Source organism: Somniosus microcephalus, chromosome 1 (assembly GCF_052327205.1).
Source record: "Somniosus microcephalus isolate GS21.2 chromosome 1, FLI_Smic_1.0, whole genome shotgun sequence".
NCBI lineage: Eukaryota > Metazoa > Chordata > Chondrichthyes > Squaliformes > Somniosidae > Somniosus > Somniosus microcephalus.
In genome coordinates this window covers 261,720,174-261,736,912 of record NC_140987.1, presented here as the reverse complement: position 1 = coordinate 261,736,912, position 16,739 = coordinate 261,720,174, and the positions used below count along the sequence as shown (strand labels likewise).

Genomic DNA, 16,739 nt, shown 5'->3' with positions numbered 1-16,739 from the left:
TCACTGCCGAGCCCAATAGCGCCACACTTCCTTCCAACGCAGTTTGCTGAATAATGATCAGGAGTTGAAACCCAATGTGATGATAATTTCTTCATTAGCCCAAGGACACTCAGTTCCATACTGCTGTTTTGGTTAAAATCAGATTAAGAATGAAACCACGCCTGATCTGAGCAGCTTTATTGCTCACCAAACAAATTACTTTCTAACAAAACTACTTTTTGTCTCACATTCCTGTGGGAATATGACTAAGGCAGCTTTTCTAGGGCACATTTACACAAAATATTTCACCCCAGCTAAAGATCCCCTTTTCTCACTCAGAGTGGCAAAGTTGCCTTCAAAAAAAAATACAAGTGTGCACATTGGGGGAAGTGGGTGCTAAACATGACATTTCCACAACCAACAGTGGAAGAGGATTTCCTGAATTATATCCTTTTGAATCACATGAACAAACCACCCACTAACAATAATGCTGGAACTAGATTTTATTCTAGCTTTTGGCAACCACTTATGAATCTTATACCAACAGGAAAAGGACACATGCTGTTTCCTAAAAGGCACTGACTATCATGAAAAAATAAACTGCTTTATGATGGGGGTGGGGTGGGGGAGGGAGAAGAGCTTTGCATCATTCCCATCATAATATCACTACACGTAAAGACGTATTTTAATACAGTTTATGACACCGGGCTGTTTGTTTTTAGGCTAAAAGGGTTTCCCACACTTGCATTTTGACAATGCTATTCAAAAAAGCATTCAAATAATCTCCAATACTTTATTTTACCGTACGTTTAACCTATACAACAAATAGATGATAAATATTCGACTCTTGTATTAAGTGGGTGCGTTCCGTTTGATCTTAAGCAAAATGTTAAACCGAATGTCAGTCACATTTTGTAAAAAAAAGCATGAGTAGATAAAATGAACAAGACATAAAAAACATACACTTCCTTCTTAATGTCCCTTTTAAACATCAGTTGGTTTAAATAATTCAACGAAAATTTCTAATTAGGGGAAAAGACATTTTTTTTTAAAGGCAGGAGGCAGGTACGGAATCGTGTTATTTTTAAACCAACAGTCGAAGAGACCCTTCAAATCCAACCGAGAGATTGACTTTTATTTTATATAGTTTATAAATAAATAAAACAAATTCACTTCCCCTCGCTCCCCGGGAAGGGAATCCACTGAGGGGGGGGGGGGGGAACAAAATATATACAGGGCCCAGGCGCCCAAGTGACCCCAGAGGCGCACTAGGCCCCAAATCACTCACACATCAAATAAACCGAAATATATTAATAAAAAGCACAAAGAGGCCCGCCGCCAACACCCGGCCACAGGACACGGTGACACGCGCCGCTCCCCAACAGTCAAACCCCCCCAACCCCACGGCAAACTGCGAAAACACGAGTGCACCCCCGAATCCCCTCCCTCAAACCCCCAACCCCTCCCTTACCCGTAGATGATGGACATGAAATGCATTAGCCACAGGATAACGAACAGGATGAAGCCGAAGATAGAGAGACCCTGGAGAGCCAGTTCCAACACCGCCATTGTACACCAAGTAGTCGCTCCACTAGCCCGGCTCCACTCTCCTGGGACGCTAGGGCCGTATCGTATCGCACAGTCGGCCGACCGGCCTTCCTCCCTCGCTCACTCTCGGTGTGTGTGTCGGCGCGGCTCTGATTACTCACTCACTTGGTGTCACAGGATCTCAGACACCGCCCCTTCCCTTCCCTGACCCGACCCACACAGACCCCGCCCCCTGGGACCCACAGACCCCGCCCCCTGTGACTCACAGACCGCCCCCCCCGGGACACACAGACCCCGCCCCCTGGGACCCACAGACCCCGCCCCCTGGGACCCACAGGCCCCGCCCCCTGGGACTCACAGGCCCCGCCCCCTGGGACCCACAGACCCCGCCCCCTGGGACTTACAGACCCCGCCCCCTGGGACCCACAGACCCCGCCCCCTGGGACACACAGACCCCGCCCCCTGGGACTCACAGACCCCGCCCCTCTGGGACCCACAGACCCCGCCCCCTGGGACTCACAGACCCCGCCCCCTGGGACCCACAGACCCCGCCCCCTGTGACCCACAGACCCCGCCCCCTGTGACCCACAGACCCCGCCCCCTGGGACCCACAGACCCCGCCACCTGGGACTCACAGACCCCGCCCCCTGGGAACCACAGAACCCGCCCCCGGGACTCCTAGACCCCGCCCCCTGGGACTCATAAACCCCGCCCCTGGGACCCACAGACCCCGCCCCCTGGGACTCGCAGACCCCGCCCCCTGGGACCCACAGACCCCGCCCCCTGGGACTCACAGACCCCGCCCCCTGGGACCCACAGACCCCGCCCCCTGGGACTCACAGACCCCGCCCCCCTGGGACCCACAGACCCCGCCACCTGGGACTCACAGACCCCGCCCCCTGGGAACCACAGAACCCGCCCCCGGGACTCTTAAACCCCGCCCCCTGGGAGCCACAGACCCCGCCCCCTGTGACTCACAGACCGCCCCCCCGGGACCCACAGACCCCGCCCCCTGGGACCCACAGACCCCGCCCCCTGGGACCCACAGACCCCGCCCCCTGGGACCCACAGACCCCGCCCCCTGGGACTCAGACCCCGCCCCCTGGGACTCACAGACCCCGCCCCCTGGGACCCACAGACCCCGCCCCCTGGGACTCACAGACCCCGCCCCCTGGGACCCTCAGACCCCGCCCCCTGGGACCCACAGACCCCGCCCCCTGGGACCCACAGACCCCGCCCCCTGGGACTCACAGACCCCGCCCCCTGGGACCCACAGACCCCGCCACCTGGGACTCTTAAACCCCGCCCCCGGGTCTCATTAACCCCGCCCCCTGAGACTCACAGACCCCGCCCCCCTGGGACTCACAGAACCCGCCCCCTGGGACACACGGACCCTGCCCCCTGGGACTCACAGACCCCGCCCCCCTGGGACTCATAGACCCGCCCCTGGGACTCACAGACCCCGCCCCTGAGACCCATAAACCCCGCCCCCTGGGACTCTTTAACCCCGCCCCCTGGGACTCACAGACCCCGCCCCCTGGGAACCACAGTCCCCGCCCCCCTGGGAACCACCGACCCCGCCACCTGGGACTCACAGACCCCGCCCCCCTGGGAACCACAGACCCCGCCAACTGGGACTCACAGACCCCGCCCCCTGGGACTCACAGACCCCACCCCCTGGGAACCACAGACCCCGCCAACTGGGACTCACAGACCCCGCCCCCTGGGACTCACAGACCCCACCCCCTAAAACATCAGACCCCGCCTCCTGGAACCACAGATCCCGCCCTCTGATGGGCTGTCAGTCATCCTGCTGAGAAAGGGAACATCCCAATCTGTGAAGGTGGGAGGTGGTGGGGTTGGCAGGGGAAGGTAACACACAATTCATTCTCAGACTGGCAATCAGTAACTAGTGCTGTTCCGCAGGGGTCAGTGCTGGGTCCCCAACTCTTTACAATCTATATTAACGATTTGGAGGAGGGGATCGAGTGTAACATATCAAAGTTTGCAGATGATACTAAGATGGGAGGGAAAGTAGTGAGTGAGGAGGACATAAAAAACCTGCAAGGGGACATAGACAGGCTAAGTAAGTGGGCAGAGATTTGGCAGATGGAATACAATACTGGAAAGTGTGAGGTTATGCACTTTGGCAGGAAAAATCGTAGAGCAAGTTATTATCTTAATGGCAAGAAACTGGAAAGTACTGAAGTACAAAGGGATCTGGGGGTCCTGGTGCACGAAACTCAAAAGGTTAGTATGCAGGTGCAGCAAGTGATTAAGAAGGCCAATGGAATGTTGGCTTTCATTGCTAGGGGGATAGAATATAAAAATAGGGAGGTATTGCTTCAGTTGTACAAGGTATTGGTGAGACCGCACCTGGAATACTGCGTACATTTTTGGTGTCCATACTTAAGAAAGTGTTATGTTCATTAATAACTAGACATTCTTATTATGAACAAAGCTAGCTTCTAGCTAGTTATTTATTCAGTACACGTTCTCTAGGTACAGTATCTGTAGAGGCTTTCCTGTGTGCAGGCTGCCATCTTGACTGTTGCCTTCTGGGTAGCCTAGTGCCTCATGGGTAATGTAGTCTTAAACATACAGCTATATACAGCTCTACACAGCGCCACCTAGTGTCCACTATAGAATAACATGCTATTGATCACTACATCCCCCTTTCTTTGAGGTTTAACAAAATCAATATCAATCAACTTTCAAGAAAACAATAAAGATAATATCAGTAACACTTTTGTTAGTGCTCTATAAACATAAACATTTTCAAAACAGTCAACACATTTTCAAAGCTTTACATTGTACTCAAAGATTAAGTCTATCAGGCTCTTTTACTTCACGTGTGGATCTTCTCAACACGGGTAAGTCTGATGTGCCTTCATGAGATTGTTCTGGCGGTGAATGACAAGATGCAGTTGCGGCATTGTCATCAATCTGGTCTTGAATAGTCTCTTGTGTTTTTAGGAGGGAACGGCGGTTCCTCCTGAGAATCTGTCCTTCCTCAGTTCTAACAGTGTATGACCTTGGTCCTACTTCCTCAAGAACTGTAGCTTTCCTGTTCCATGCACCTGGATCCTCAATCCTGACAACATCATCCTTTGTCAATGGTTTTAGAGTTTTGGATGACTTGTCATAGTATGATTTCTGTTTCAGCTTTAACAGTTGAAGTCTCTGTCTCAGTTCCTCACTTTGCTGTTCTTTTGCACAGCAGGGTAGCGTGGTGCGCAACTTGCGACCCATTAGTAGTTCAGCAGGTGAAGAACCACAGTCTAAAGGTGAGGCTCGGTAGCTCAGCAGGGCGAGATAAGGATCAGACTTGCTTTCTGTCGCTTTCTTCAGTAGCTGCTTGAGAACTTGAACACCTTTCTCTGCCTTACCATTTGACTGAGCATACAAAGGACTGGATGTGATGTGCTGAAAGTCATAATGTGCTGCAAACTGTTGCCACTCCTTACAGTTGAAGCACGGACCATTGTCGCTAACGGCAATCCTGGGAATTCCATGTCTGGCGAAGATGGATTTCACATGCATTATGACACTGCTTGCTGTGGTGTTTGAGAGCAGCGCCATCTCAGGATAGTTAGAATAGTAGTCAATCACTATTAGATAGTCTTTACCATTTAAATGAAAAAGGTCCATACCAACCTTTTGCCATGCTGCTGTTGGTATGTCAGCTACTATCATTGGTTCCTTTGCTTGTTTGCTTTGGTGTTTCTGACATGTCTCACATTTGCCTATCATGTTCTCAATGTCCTTATTTATGCCAGGCCAATAAACAGTGTCTCTTGCTCTCCTTTTGCATTTTTCAATTCCGAGGTGTCCCTCATGAATCCTTTTGAGCATGTCTTGATGTAGAGCCTGTGGAATGACTATTCTGTTCTGTTTTAGTAATAGTCCACTTGCGACACTCAATTCTGACCTTATGTGAAAATATTTTAGACAGGAACCTTTTGGCCAACCATGATGAATGTTCTCTATTACTGTTTGTAATACTGTATCTTTTACTGTTTCTTCTGCTATTTGCTTTGATTTTGTGTCTGACACGGGCAGCGCAGCAGTGACCATACTCACATGAACATCCACGTCTTCTTCAGTAGAGCTCACATGACCCATTGTGGGTGCTCGGGATAGTGCATCTGCTAACACTATGTATTTGCCTGGTGTGTAGATCAGTTCAAAGTCATATCTTTGCAGCTTCATCATGAGTCCTTGAATCCTTGGAGACATCTCATTCAGGTTTTTTTTTATGATGGCAACCAGAGGGCTGTGGTCTGTCTCAACTGTGAAGGTGGGAAGTCCATATATGTAGCCATGAAACTTTTCTAGTCCAACTACCAAGCCTAGACATTCCTTTTCAATCTGGGCGTATCGACACTCAGTATCAGGCATAGACCTGGAGGCATAGGCAACAGGCTTCCAATCTTCACCATCTGCTTGTAGCAAGACCGCACCTAGGCCATCTTTTGATGCATCCGTTGACACTTTGATTCTTTTGGTTGGGTCAAAGAAGGTGAGTACAGGTGTGGTTGTCAGCACTGTTTTGAGGTTTATCCACTCTTGTTCATGTCTTTCTGTCCATGCAAACTCATTTGTTTTATGTAGCAGGTCTCGCAGACAGGCTGTCTTGGCTGACAAGTTAGGAATGAACTTTCCAATGAAGTTTATCATCCCCATGATGCGTAGCACTCCTTTTTTGTCAGTGGGTCGGGGCATTTTGAGTATGGCGTTTACTTTTTCCATATCTGGCTCTATTCCTTTACCAGATAGATTATCTCCTAGGAAAGTGACTTCCTGGACGCCAAACTGACACTTGGCTTTGTTGAGCTTCAGTCCATTCTGGCGTATGCTCTGTAGCACTTTAGTCAGTCTCTCATTGTGTTCTTTCAGTGTGGAGCCCCAGATGATGATGTCATCAACATAGACCCGAACTCCTTCCAGACCTTCAATTATGTGTTCCATCGCTCTATGAAAGATTTCAGATGCAGATATTATCCCGTAAGGCATTCTGAGGAAACAATACCTGCCAAATGGTGTGTTAAAGGTACAGTATTTGGTGCTCTCTTCATCCAGTTTTAGTTGCCAAAATCCTTGTGAGGCATCGAGCTTTGTAAAGTATCTGGCACCTGACATTTCACTGGTGATTTCTTCTCGCTTGGGAATCTGGTAGTGTTCACGTTTTATGTTTGCATTTAAGTCCTTTGGATCCATGCATATTCTTAGATCATTGTTCTTTTTCTTTACACATACCATGGAGTTAACCCAGTCTGTTGGCTCTTTGACTTTCCTGATGACTCCTAGTGTGGTCATTCTGTCCAGTTCATTCTTGAGCCGGTCACGCAGGGGTGCTGGAACTCTTCGTGGATCATGTACCACTGGCTGAGCATCCTGCTTTAGCTGGATCTTGTAAGTGAATGGTAGAACTCCAAATCCTTTGAACACATCCTGGAAATTATTCACTACAGAATCCACCGAGTCATCTAGACTGCTTATGGCACAGTTTATACGGTAGACTCTTTTGATCAGTTCTAAGTCCTCACAAGCTTTGTCACCCAGTAGTGAATCAAGCCTTTCAGCCACAACAGAAAACATGAGATGATGCACTTTGTCTTTGATTGTCACTTTAAGTCTGCATACACCTAAGCTATCTATTTTCTGTCCATTATAGTCCTTCAGTAGTACTGACTTTTTCTGTATTTTGGGCTTTTCTTTCATATTGTTAATGTCACTCATACTGATTAGGTTTGCTTTTGCCCCAGTGTCCAGTTTCAAAGTAACTAATGCTCCATTCATCTGCAGTGGGATCATCCATTTGTCCTCTTTTACTGCATTAACTTTATGTTCAGCATTGTCTATTTCTGAGGGCTGCACATTTTCTGTATCTTTTTTGATATCGTCACATGACACCATTCCTACAAAAAATGTCTCACTTACATCAGTGTCCTCAATCACATTAGCTCATTGCCCTTTCGTCGTTTTTACTTTTGAAAAGCATTGTTTGGCAAAGTGATTCTTTCCATTACACTTTGTGCACATTTTTCCAAACGCTGGGCATTGTCTTAACTGGTGTTTGTAACCATAGCGTTTACAATTAAAAATTTCATCCTCCGATTGCTTTTCATTTCTGTTCTGCCCACGTTTCTTCCCCTTGTAGGACACAGCACCGACAGCAGCATTATCGCTCATTACATTCGCATCATTATTGATTTCACTGAAAGTCTTCGCGTGATTTTGAGCTAGCTCGCTGGCTTTGCATATTTTCACAGCATTTTCCAAATTTAGTTCGGTTTCTCTCAACAGACGTTCCCTGACTTTTTTATCATGAATACCAAACAAAATCTGGTCACGAATCATGGATGCTTTGAGCTCAGAGAAATTACATGTCTGTGCTTTCAGTTTCAGATCAGTTATAAAGCTAACAAAAGTCTCATTTTGTTGCTGTGTCCGAGAACGGAAGATGTATCTTTCATACGTCTCATTCTTTTTGGGAGAGCAATGTGCATCAAATTTTTTTAGCACATCTTCTAATTTTTCTCTGTTCTCCGCTGGATTAAATACAAATGTATTAAATACCTCTATCACCTGTGGGCCTGCAACCGTAAGCAGCAATGCTATCTTCCTTGCGTCTGGCTTCGTACCGAATCCGATGGCTGCAATGTAGAGTTCGAATTGTTGTTTAAAAATCCACCAATTGTAGTCGACATTTCCCTCGAGATTCAAACCTTCTGGTGGCTTCAAATTCTCCATGTCGCTTTTCACAATGTTCAGCAGATCTTCACCACCCCGGTACCATGTTATGTTCATTAATAACTAGACATTCTTATTATGAACACAGCTAGCTTCTAGCTAGTTATTTATTCAGTACACGTTCTCTAGGTACAGTATCTGTAGAGGCTTCCATGTGTGCTCCTGTGTGCAGGCTGCCATCTTGACTGTTGCCTTCTGGGTAGCCTAGTGCCTCATGGGTAATGTAGTCTTAAACATACAGCTATATACAGCTCTACACAGCTCCACCTAGTGTCCACTATAGAATGACATGCTATTGATCACTGCAGAAAGGACATACTTGCTCTCGAGTCAGTACAAAGAAGGTTCACTCGGTTAATCCCGGGGATGAGGGGATGGACATATGAGGAGAGGTTGAGTAGATTGGGACTCTACTCATTGGAGTTCAGAAGAATGAGAGGCGATCTTATTGAAACATATAAGATTGTGAAGTGGTTGGATCGGGTGGATGCGGGGAGGATGTTCCCGATGATGGGTGAAACTAGAACTAGGGGGCATAGTCTTAGAATAAGGGGCTGCTCTTTCAAAACTGAGATGAGGAGGAACTACTTCAATCAGAGGGTGGTAGGTCCATGGAATATGCTGCCCCAAAAAGCTGTAGAAGCTACATCATTACATAAATTTAAAACAGAAATAGACAGTGATACGCTTATCAATTACTTCATAAAAGGTGATGAGTCGAAGAAGAGATGATGAGTCGAAAGAAGAGATGAATAAGGCTTTTATTAGCTAAGAAGAGACCATGCTTCTTCGTGAGTGACTGAACAAGTCTGAACGAAACCCACACAGTGGTGGGTGGAGTCAGCTGAGGCATGCCTCCATACACAGCGCCACCCAGAGGTGGCAATATACAATACAGTGGTTTACCACATTCACCCCTTGTTTAATGTGAAGTCCGGCGGGGTGAAGGGTACTACAAGTTAAGTCTATCAGGAGGCCTTGTCTGACATCCTGATCGTCGTGGTGGCGGCGGTGGTGTTGCAGCATCCGACGTCGGGTCTGGTGTCTGGGTGGTTGGCGAAGATTCCTGGGGCTTTGGCATGCCATCTGCAGGGGTTGGGTTGGGAGGGGTGGTGGGGGATAACAGTGGTAAGGGGGATAACGGTGGTAAGGGGGATAACGGTGGTAATTCAGGGGTACCCGAGGGTGCGAGATCTCGTATGGAGACCGTGTCCTCCCGCCCGTCTGGGTATGTCACCCAGGCATACTGGGGGTTGGCGTGTAGGAGGTGCACCCGCTCGACCAGGGGGTCCGTTTTATGCGTCCTCACGTGCCTCCGCAGTAGGACGGGCCCAGGAGAAGTCAACCATGCCGGTAGCGAGGTTCCCAATGTAGACTTCCGGGGGAAAACGAACATTTTCTCATGAGGGGTCGCATTAGTGGCAGTACAAAGCAGTGACCGAATGGAGTGAAGCGCTGCAGGGAGGACCTCCTGCCAGCGGGAGGTCGGAAGGCCCTTAGATTTTAGTGCTAAGAGGACTGCCTTCCAAACCGTCGCGTTCTCCCTTTCCACCTGGCCGTTCCCCCGGGGGTTGTAACTGGTGGTCCTGCTCGTGGCGATACCTCTTGTTAGCAGGTACTGCCGAAGTTCGTCGCTCATGAACGATGAGCCCCTGTCGCTATGTATATAGCTGGGGAACCCGAACAGAGCGAAGATGTCATTCAGACACTTGATGACCGTGGTACTGGTCATGTCTGGGCAAGGGATGGCAAAGGGGAAACGGGAGTACTCATCAACTATGTTGAGGAAGTACACATTGCGGTCAGCGGAGGGGAGGGGCCCTTTAAAATCGACGCTCAGGCGTTCGAAGGGGCGGGTGGCCTTGATCAGGCTTGCTCTGTCCGGCCTATAGAAGTGCGGTTTGCACTCGGCGCAGATTTGGCAGCTCTTGGTCATGGTCCTGACCTCCTCGATGGAGTAGGGCAGGTTACGGGATTTGATAAAATGGAAAAACCTGGTGACCCCCGGGTGGCAGAGGTCATTGTGGAGGGACTGCAGCCTATCACTCTGCGCGTTGGCGCATGTACCACGTGATAGGGCATCTGGGGGCTCATTGAGTTTCCCTGGCCGATACAAGATATCATAATTGTAGGTGGAGAGTTCGATTCTCCACCTCAAGATCTTGTCGTTCTTGATTTTACCCCTCTGCTTATTATTAAACATAAAAGCTACTGAACGCTGGTCAGTGAGCAGGGTAAATCGTTTCCCGGCCAGGTAATGCCTCCAGTGACGCACCGCTTCTACAATAGCCTGGGCCTCCTTTTCGACGGAGGAGTGTCTCGTCTCGGGGCCCTGGAGGGTCCTTGAGAAAAAGGCCACGGGTCTGCCCGCCTGGTTAAGGGTCGCGGCTAGGGCGAAGTCGGAGGCATCGCTCTCCACTTGGAAGGGGATGGACTCATCCACCGCGTGCATTGCGGCCTTCGCGATATCGTTCTTGATAAGAGTGAAGGCTGCACACGCCTCTGGTGTCAGGGGGAAGGAGGTGGCTTTGATGAGGGGCCTGGCTTTGTCTGCATAGAGGGGCACCCACTGGGCGTAGTAGGAGAAAAACCCCAGGCATCTCTTCAGTGCTTTTTGGCAGTGGGGAAGGGGTAGCTCCATTAGGGGGCGCATTCTGTCGGGGTCGGGCCCGATGACTCCGTTCTCCACCACGCAGCCGAGGATGGCCAGGCGCTTGGTGTGAAACATACATTTTTCCTTATTGTACGTTAGGTTCAGCCGTTGGGCCGTACGGAGGAAATTTGCTAGATTAACGTCGTGGTCCTGCTGGTCGTGGCCGCAGATGGTGACGTTATCCAAATAGGGGAAGGTTGCCCGCAGCGCGTTCTGGTCAACCATTCGGTCCATCTCCCTTTGGAAGACCGAAACCCCGTTGGTGACGCCGAAGGGGACCCTAAGGAAGTGGTAGAGGCGGCCGTTTGCCTCGAAGGCAGTATACTGGCGGTCCTCATGGCGGATGGGCAGCTGGTGGTACGCTGACTTAAGGTCGATGGTGGAGAATACTTTGTATTGCGCAATCTGATTGACCATATCAGATATGCGAGGGAGGGGGTACGCGTCCAGCTGGGTGTACCGGTTTATGGTTTGGCTGTAGTCGATTACCATGCGGCGTTTTGCAGTGGTTTTAACGACTACAACCTGGGCTCGCCAGGGGCTAGTGCTACCTTCGATAATGCCCTCCTTCAAGAGCCGCTCCACCTCAGAGCTGATAAAAGCTCTGTCCCCGGCACTGTACCGCCTGCTTTTGGTAGCGATGGGTTTACAGTCGCGGGTGAGGTTAGCGAACAGGGGAGGGGGGGGGACTTTTAATGTGGAAAGGCTGCAGGTGGTTTGCAGCGGGCGATTTAAAAGTTGTTGGTTGCAGACTGTGAGTGGGGGGAGGGGTCCACCGTATGCTAGTGTGACACTCTTAAGGTGGCACTGAAAATCCAACCCTAGCAGGACGGCAGCGCAAAGACGGGGCAGGACTAGCAGTTTAAAATTTTGATATTCAGTGCCCCCTACTGACAGGGTCACCACACAGTAGCCGCTGATGTCCATTGACTGGGACTTGGACGCCATAGAAATGCGATGGTGCGTTGGCAGAATCGTGAGGGAGTGGCTACGTACCGTGTCGGGGTGGACGAAACTCTCTGTGCTCCCGCTGTCGATCAGGCAACTGGTGGCGCGGCCGTTTACCGCGATATCCATCATGGAGCTGGATAGATGGTGAGGGTGGCCTTGATCCAGCGTCACGGAGGCCAGTATGTGGCTTAGTGAGTCACTATAGTCATCCGCCGAGACGGTGGTCGGTTCCGGTGACGAAATGGCGGTTGAGTGCGTTGGATACGATGGCGGCGGATGCCATGCGGCCGGGGGTACACAAAATGGCGGATAAGATGGCTGCTCCCACGGCCTGCACGCTGCGCTGCTGGCTGGCTTCCCCTTGCAGGCGTTAGCGTAATGGCCTTTCTTCCCGCAGCCCGAGCAGGTAGCTGTCTTAGCTGGGCAGTGCGCTCTGGGATGTTTTAACTGGCCACAGAAATAGCATTTTTGGGCCTGGTTACTGGGCATCGAAGCAGTTCTTACCGGAGGCTGCTGTCTCGGTTGGGTCGCTGCAGTGGTTGGTGCCGGGGGCGGCGGTCCCGTGTCCCATGGTTTCGATTGCCATGTCTCGGCGCCGTTACGGGGGTATGCCTCGAGGTTTCGGTGGGCCTCCTCTAACGAGAGCGCAAGGGCAATGGCCGTCTTCAGGTCGGGTTCCTTGCTTTCTAGCAGTCTCTGCCGGGTGTGGTCTGACTGGAGGCCCCTGACGAAGGCATCACAGGCGAGTCCCTGCGCGTGCTCCACAGCCGTTACCGCTTTACAATCGCAGTCTCTGCAGAGTGCCAGTAGCGCCCGTGCAAATGCCCCTACCGATTCTCCCGGTTGCTGCCTGCGGGATCCCAAGAGGTGTCGGGCGTAAATTGTGTTCACTGGGCGCGTATATTGCCCTTTTAGTAGCTCGAGGGCCGCCACGTACGTATTAGAGTCCCGGATTAGCATATATACTTGATGGCTCACCTGGGCGGTCAAAATTTTCAGTTTGTGATCCTCCTCTGTAACCTGTGAGATTGCGAGGAAGGATTCAAAGCAGCTCAGCCAGTGTTCAAACTTGGCTGATGCACCCACATCTTGAGGGTCGAGGTCCAGGCGTGGTGGTCTGAGGGCTCTCAGCAATGTCTGCTGTATCCGTTGCTGTTGTTGCTCCTCAGGTGTCGCCATTTAACTTTTAGCTAATAAAATTGATACGCTTATCAATTACTTCATAAAAGGTGATGAGTCGAAGAAGAGATGATGAGTCGAAAGAAGAGATGAATAAGGCTTTTATTAGCTAAGAAGAGACCATGCTTCTTCGTGAGTGACTGAACAAGTCTGAACGAAACCCACACAGTGGTGGGTGGAGTCAGCTGAGGCATGCCTCCATACACAGCGCCACCCAGAGGTGGCAATATACAATACAGTGGTTTACCACAGACAGTTTCCTAGAAGTAAAGGGAATTAAGGGTTATGGGGAGCGGGCAGGAATTTGGACATGAGTCTAGGTTCGGATCAGTCATGGCCCGGTGGGTAGCAGAGCAGGCCCAGGGGCCGTGTAGCCTGATCCTGCTCCTATTTCGTGTGTTTAATTCTGTTAGATTCAGGAGATGGTTCTGTGATAGTGGATTGACGGTTAGGATCAGATCAGCCATGATCTTATTGAATGGCGGAGCAGGCTCGAGGGGCCGATTGGCCTACTCCTGCTCCTATTTCTTATGTTCTTATGTTCTTATGTTAATCCCCACTCCTCACCAATTAAATCAAACCCATGATAATGTGAATTAAAATTTCCACAAGCAGAGGAAAGGAAGAATCAGCTTCTTGGCTGTCCATCAGGAAATCAATCAGCATTTTTTTTTAAAAAGGAACAGCTTCCCAGCAAGTAGGGCTAATCTCAGCAAAAATAAAGCTGATCAAAGGAATCAGCCGCTCAGTGAAAAGGTTCAGCTGCTCAAAAGATAATCAGCCTCTCAAATAAGATCAGCCAAGGGTTCTGTCGTGCAGCATTAAAGAATTAACTTCTCAGCATTAAGGAATCTCAGCAAAGGAATCAGTTTCTCAGCAGGCGGAGAGATCAGCCTCTGAGCAATGGAATCAGCTGCTTAACCAGGAAGGAATTTAGCTTCCCAACGAGTCAAATTTGTCCTGTTATCGAAGTCGCTTGCTTCTGGGCAAGCAAATTAATTCACTTACCCCCAGGAAGAACATGCAACCCTTTCCAGCTTTGTTATTGGTCTGTGATGACTACGGCTCATTGGCCCCTGGTAACCCTGTGGCCGTAGCAACTGGTCACCTCACAATACCAAAGTGACTTAATGGAGAGCAGTTGCACCTTATTTTTCTTAGGTTGCACCAAATCCCGCACACAAGTGTCAGTGGAAGGCGCATCTGACGCTTTGGATGTAGGGCAAGAATATCTCGGGAGACTTCTGGGACTGATGCTAGTGCATCTAGATTGCTCATGACAAAAGTCAAGAGGGAGAGCCTTCTGCTTCCATAGCTTTGAAAAGAAACATTTCGCAGCCAGCAGCCCTGCTACACCCCCATGTATCATAGCATGTAGAGGCAGATTAGTATCCAGAAGTTTGAGAAAGAATATTGAGACCATAAGAGCACAATGACACAGTACATTTGTATCATCCATGCACTTGCTGGCACCCATTTCCATTCTATTATGCATATGTGATAAAGGCATATTTTCATGTACAGATTTATCTTTTCACATCACAGTTCTGCACATATACTCCATTAAAGACATGGGAGAAAAATTCGGTATCACACATTTTGGGGCGCTAATATCGGCCGGGCGCAAAGTTTAGCGCCTGGCGCTAATTATCGCCTCCGACTGCAAAATTCACCTCTATCGCCCCTGGAGGTGATTTGAGTGCTAAATCAGGCGCTACACACCTCTCTTAAGGTGCAAACGTCAGGGAGCGAGGCGTTACCTCAGAACGCTATCGAAGCTCAGGCAATGTCAGTTACCATGGAAGTCAGACAGACTGGCGCTGTCCAGTTCATAAAGGGGAGGGGCCATCTTGCTGGCCAGCCACACCTATCTCATTGTAGCCTTGATTCTCGGCCTGCAGAGACCTCAAAAGCAATTGTGTTGGAAGCACTAATGGATAGGCCCAGGGAAAGAGCTCGGAGCTTAGGAACCTCAAAAGTGGTGCTGAGGGCCAAAATGCCTTAGGACAGCGTTAAAACAAAAAATTTTGCCGACAAGAAAAGGCAGGAAGCACCCGCCTTTAAATAGTGCTCCCCCAGCCCCTTCCCGACTTGAAAACGTTCCCCTCTACCTGTCGTCCCTAGCGGCAGGCGCTAAGGCAGGGGGCGCAACTCAATATCCGGTCTGGGGCGTTACCCAGCGTTGCACGCTTGCATGATGTCACAATCTGCAGATGCAGGAGATCACAGAATCACAGAATCCTCACAGTGCAGATAGAGGCCATTTCGGCCCATCAAGCCTGCACCGACACATATCCCACCTTATCCCTGTAACCCCACGTATTTAATCCCCTAACACGAAGGGTCAATTTATCATAGCCAAATCAACCCAAATCAACCTAACCTGCACATCTTTGGACTGTGGGAGGAAACCAGAGCACCCGGAGGAAACCCACGCAGAATGTGCAAACTCCACACAGACAGTCGCCCGAGGCCAGATTTGAACCCGGGTCCCTGGCGCTGTGAGGCAATAGTGCTAACCACTATGCCACCGTGGTGGTAGTGCTTAGCATCGCCGCAAAACGACTGGTCAATTTCACAAGCGGTGCTAAAATCGCAGCGCTCGGGCGCTAAGTTCCTATTGCCCCATTAGTGCCCCCCAGAGGTGCTAATGCGAGGCACTAACCAACTGAATTTTTCCCCATAGTACACAATTAGCACACATATAAGGATCGACACAGTAATGCAAGTTATTGTTGAATAAACGTTGCCACTAATTAAGGCATCATGCTACCTATCGCTGTTCTGTAAACAACAACTTGCATTAATAAAGCGTCTTTAACTTAGAAAAGTGCCCCAAGGACCTTCAAAGAAGCATAAGGAAAAATAGACACCGAGCCAAAGAAGGAAAGATCAGGAGAGGTGAGCAAAAGCTTGGCCAAAGAGGTGGGAGTTAATGAGGGAGTTAAAGGAGGGGATATCAATCAAGGGATATCAGCCAGTGCTCATACTGATGAATTATATTGACCAAGCAGAAAGGATAGACACCATTACAGCCTACACAACATAAACGTCCCACTGTAGTAATATCACCCGTCTCCGCCCTTACCTCAACTTATCTGCTGCTGAAATCCTCATCCACGCCTTTATCACCTCTAGACTTGACTATTCCAATGTACTCCTGACTGGCTAGCCTAGTTCTACCCTCCATAAACTTGAGGTAATCCAAAACTCTGATACCCATGTGCTAACTTGCACCAAGCCCCACTCACCCATCTCCCCTGTGCTTGCTGATCTACATTGGCTCCTAGTTAAGCAACACCTCGATTTTAAAATTCTGATCCTTGTTTTCAAATCCCTCCATGGCCTCACCCCTCCTCTGTAATCTCCTCTGGCCCTATGATCCCCCTAGACCTCTGTGCTCTGCCTATTCTGGCCTTGTGAACATCCCTGATTTTAAATGCTCCACCATTGGAGGACATGCCTTCAGCTGCCTATGTCATAAGCTCTGGAATTCCCTCCCTAAATATCTCTGCCTCTCCACTTCTCTTTCCTCCTTTAAGACGCTCCTTAAAACTTACCTCTTCGACCAAGCTTTTGGTCATCTGCCCTAATATCTCCTTTTATGTCTCGGTGGCAAATTTTGATTTTTGTGAAGCACCTTGGGACGTTTCATTTTATTAAAGGTGCTATA

At 49.6% G+C, this 16,739-nt stretch overlaps 1 protein-coding gene across 2 annotated transcripts in view; it reads right to left on the bottom strand.

Moving 5' to 3' along the window:
- Positions 1-1,708, bottom strand: part of ugcg (UDP-glucose ceramide glucosyltransferase) — a 54,990-nt gene extending 53,282 nt beyond the window's left edge. For both annotated transcript variants that reach the window (XM_085993036.1, XM_085993044.1), the window contains exon 1: positions 1,451-1,708. In XM_085993036.1, coding sequence (XP_085849162.1) covers positions 1,451-1,548 — 98 coding nt within the window. In that variant the 5' untranslated portion in view covers positions 1,549-1,708. The remainder of the gene's footprint in view (positions 1-1,450) is intronic.
- Positions 1,709-16,739: the final 15,031 nt, after the last annotated feature.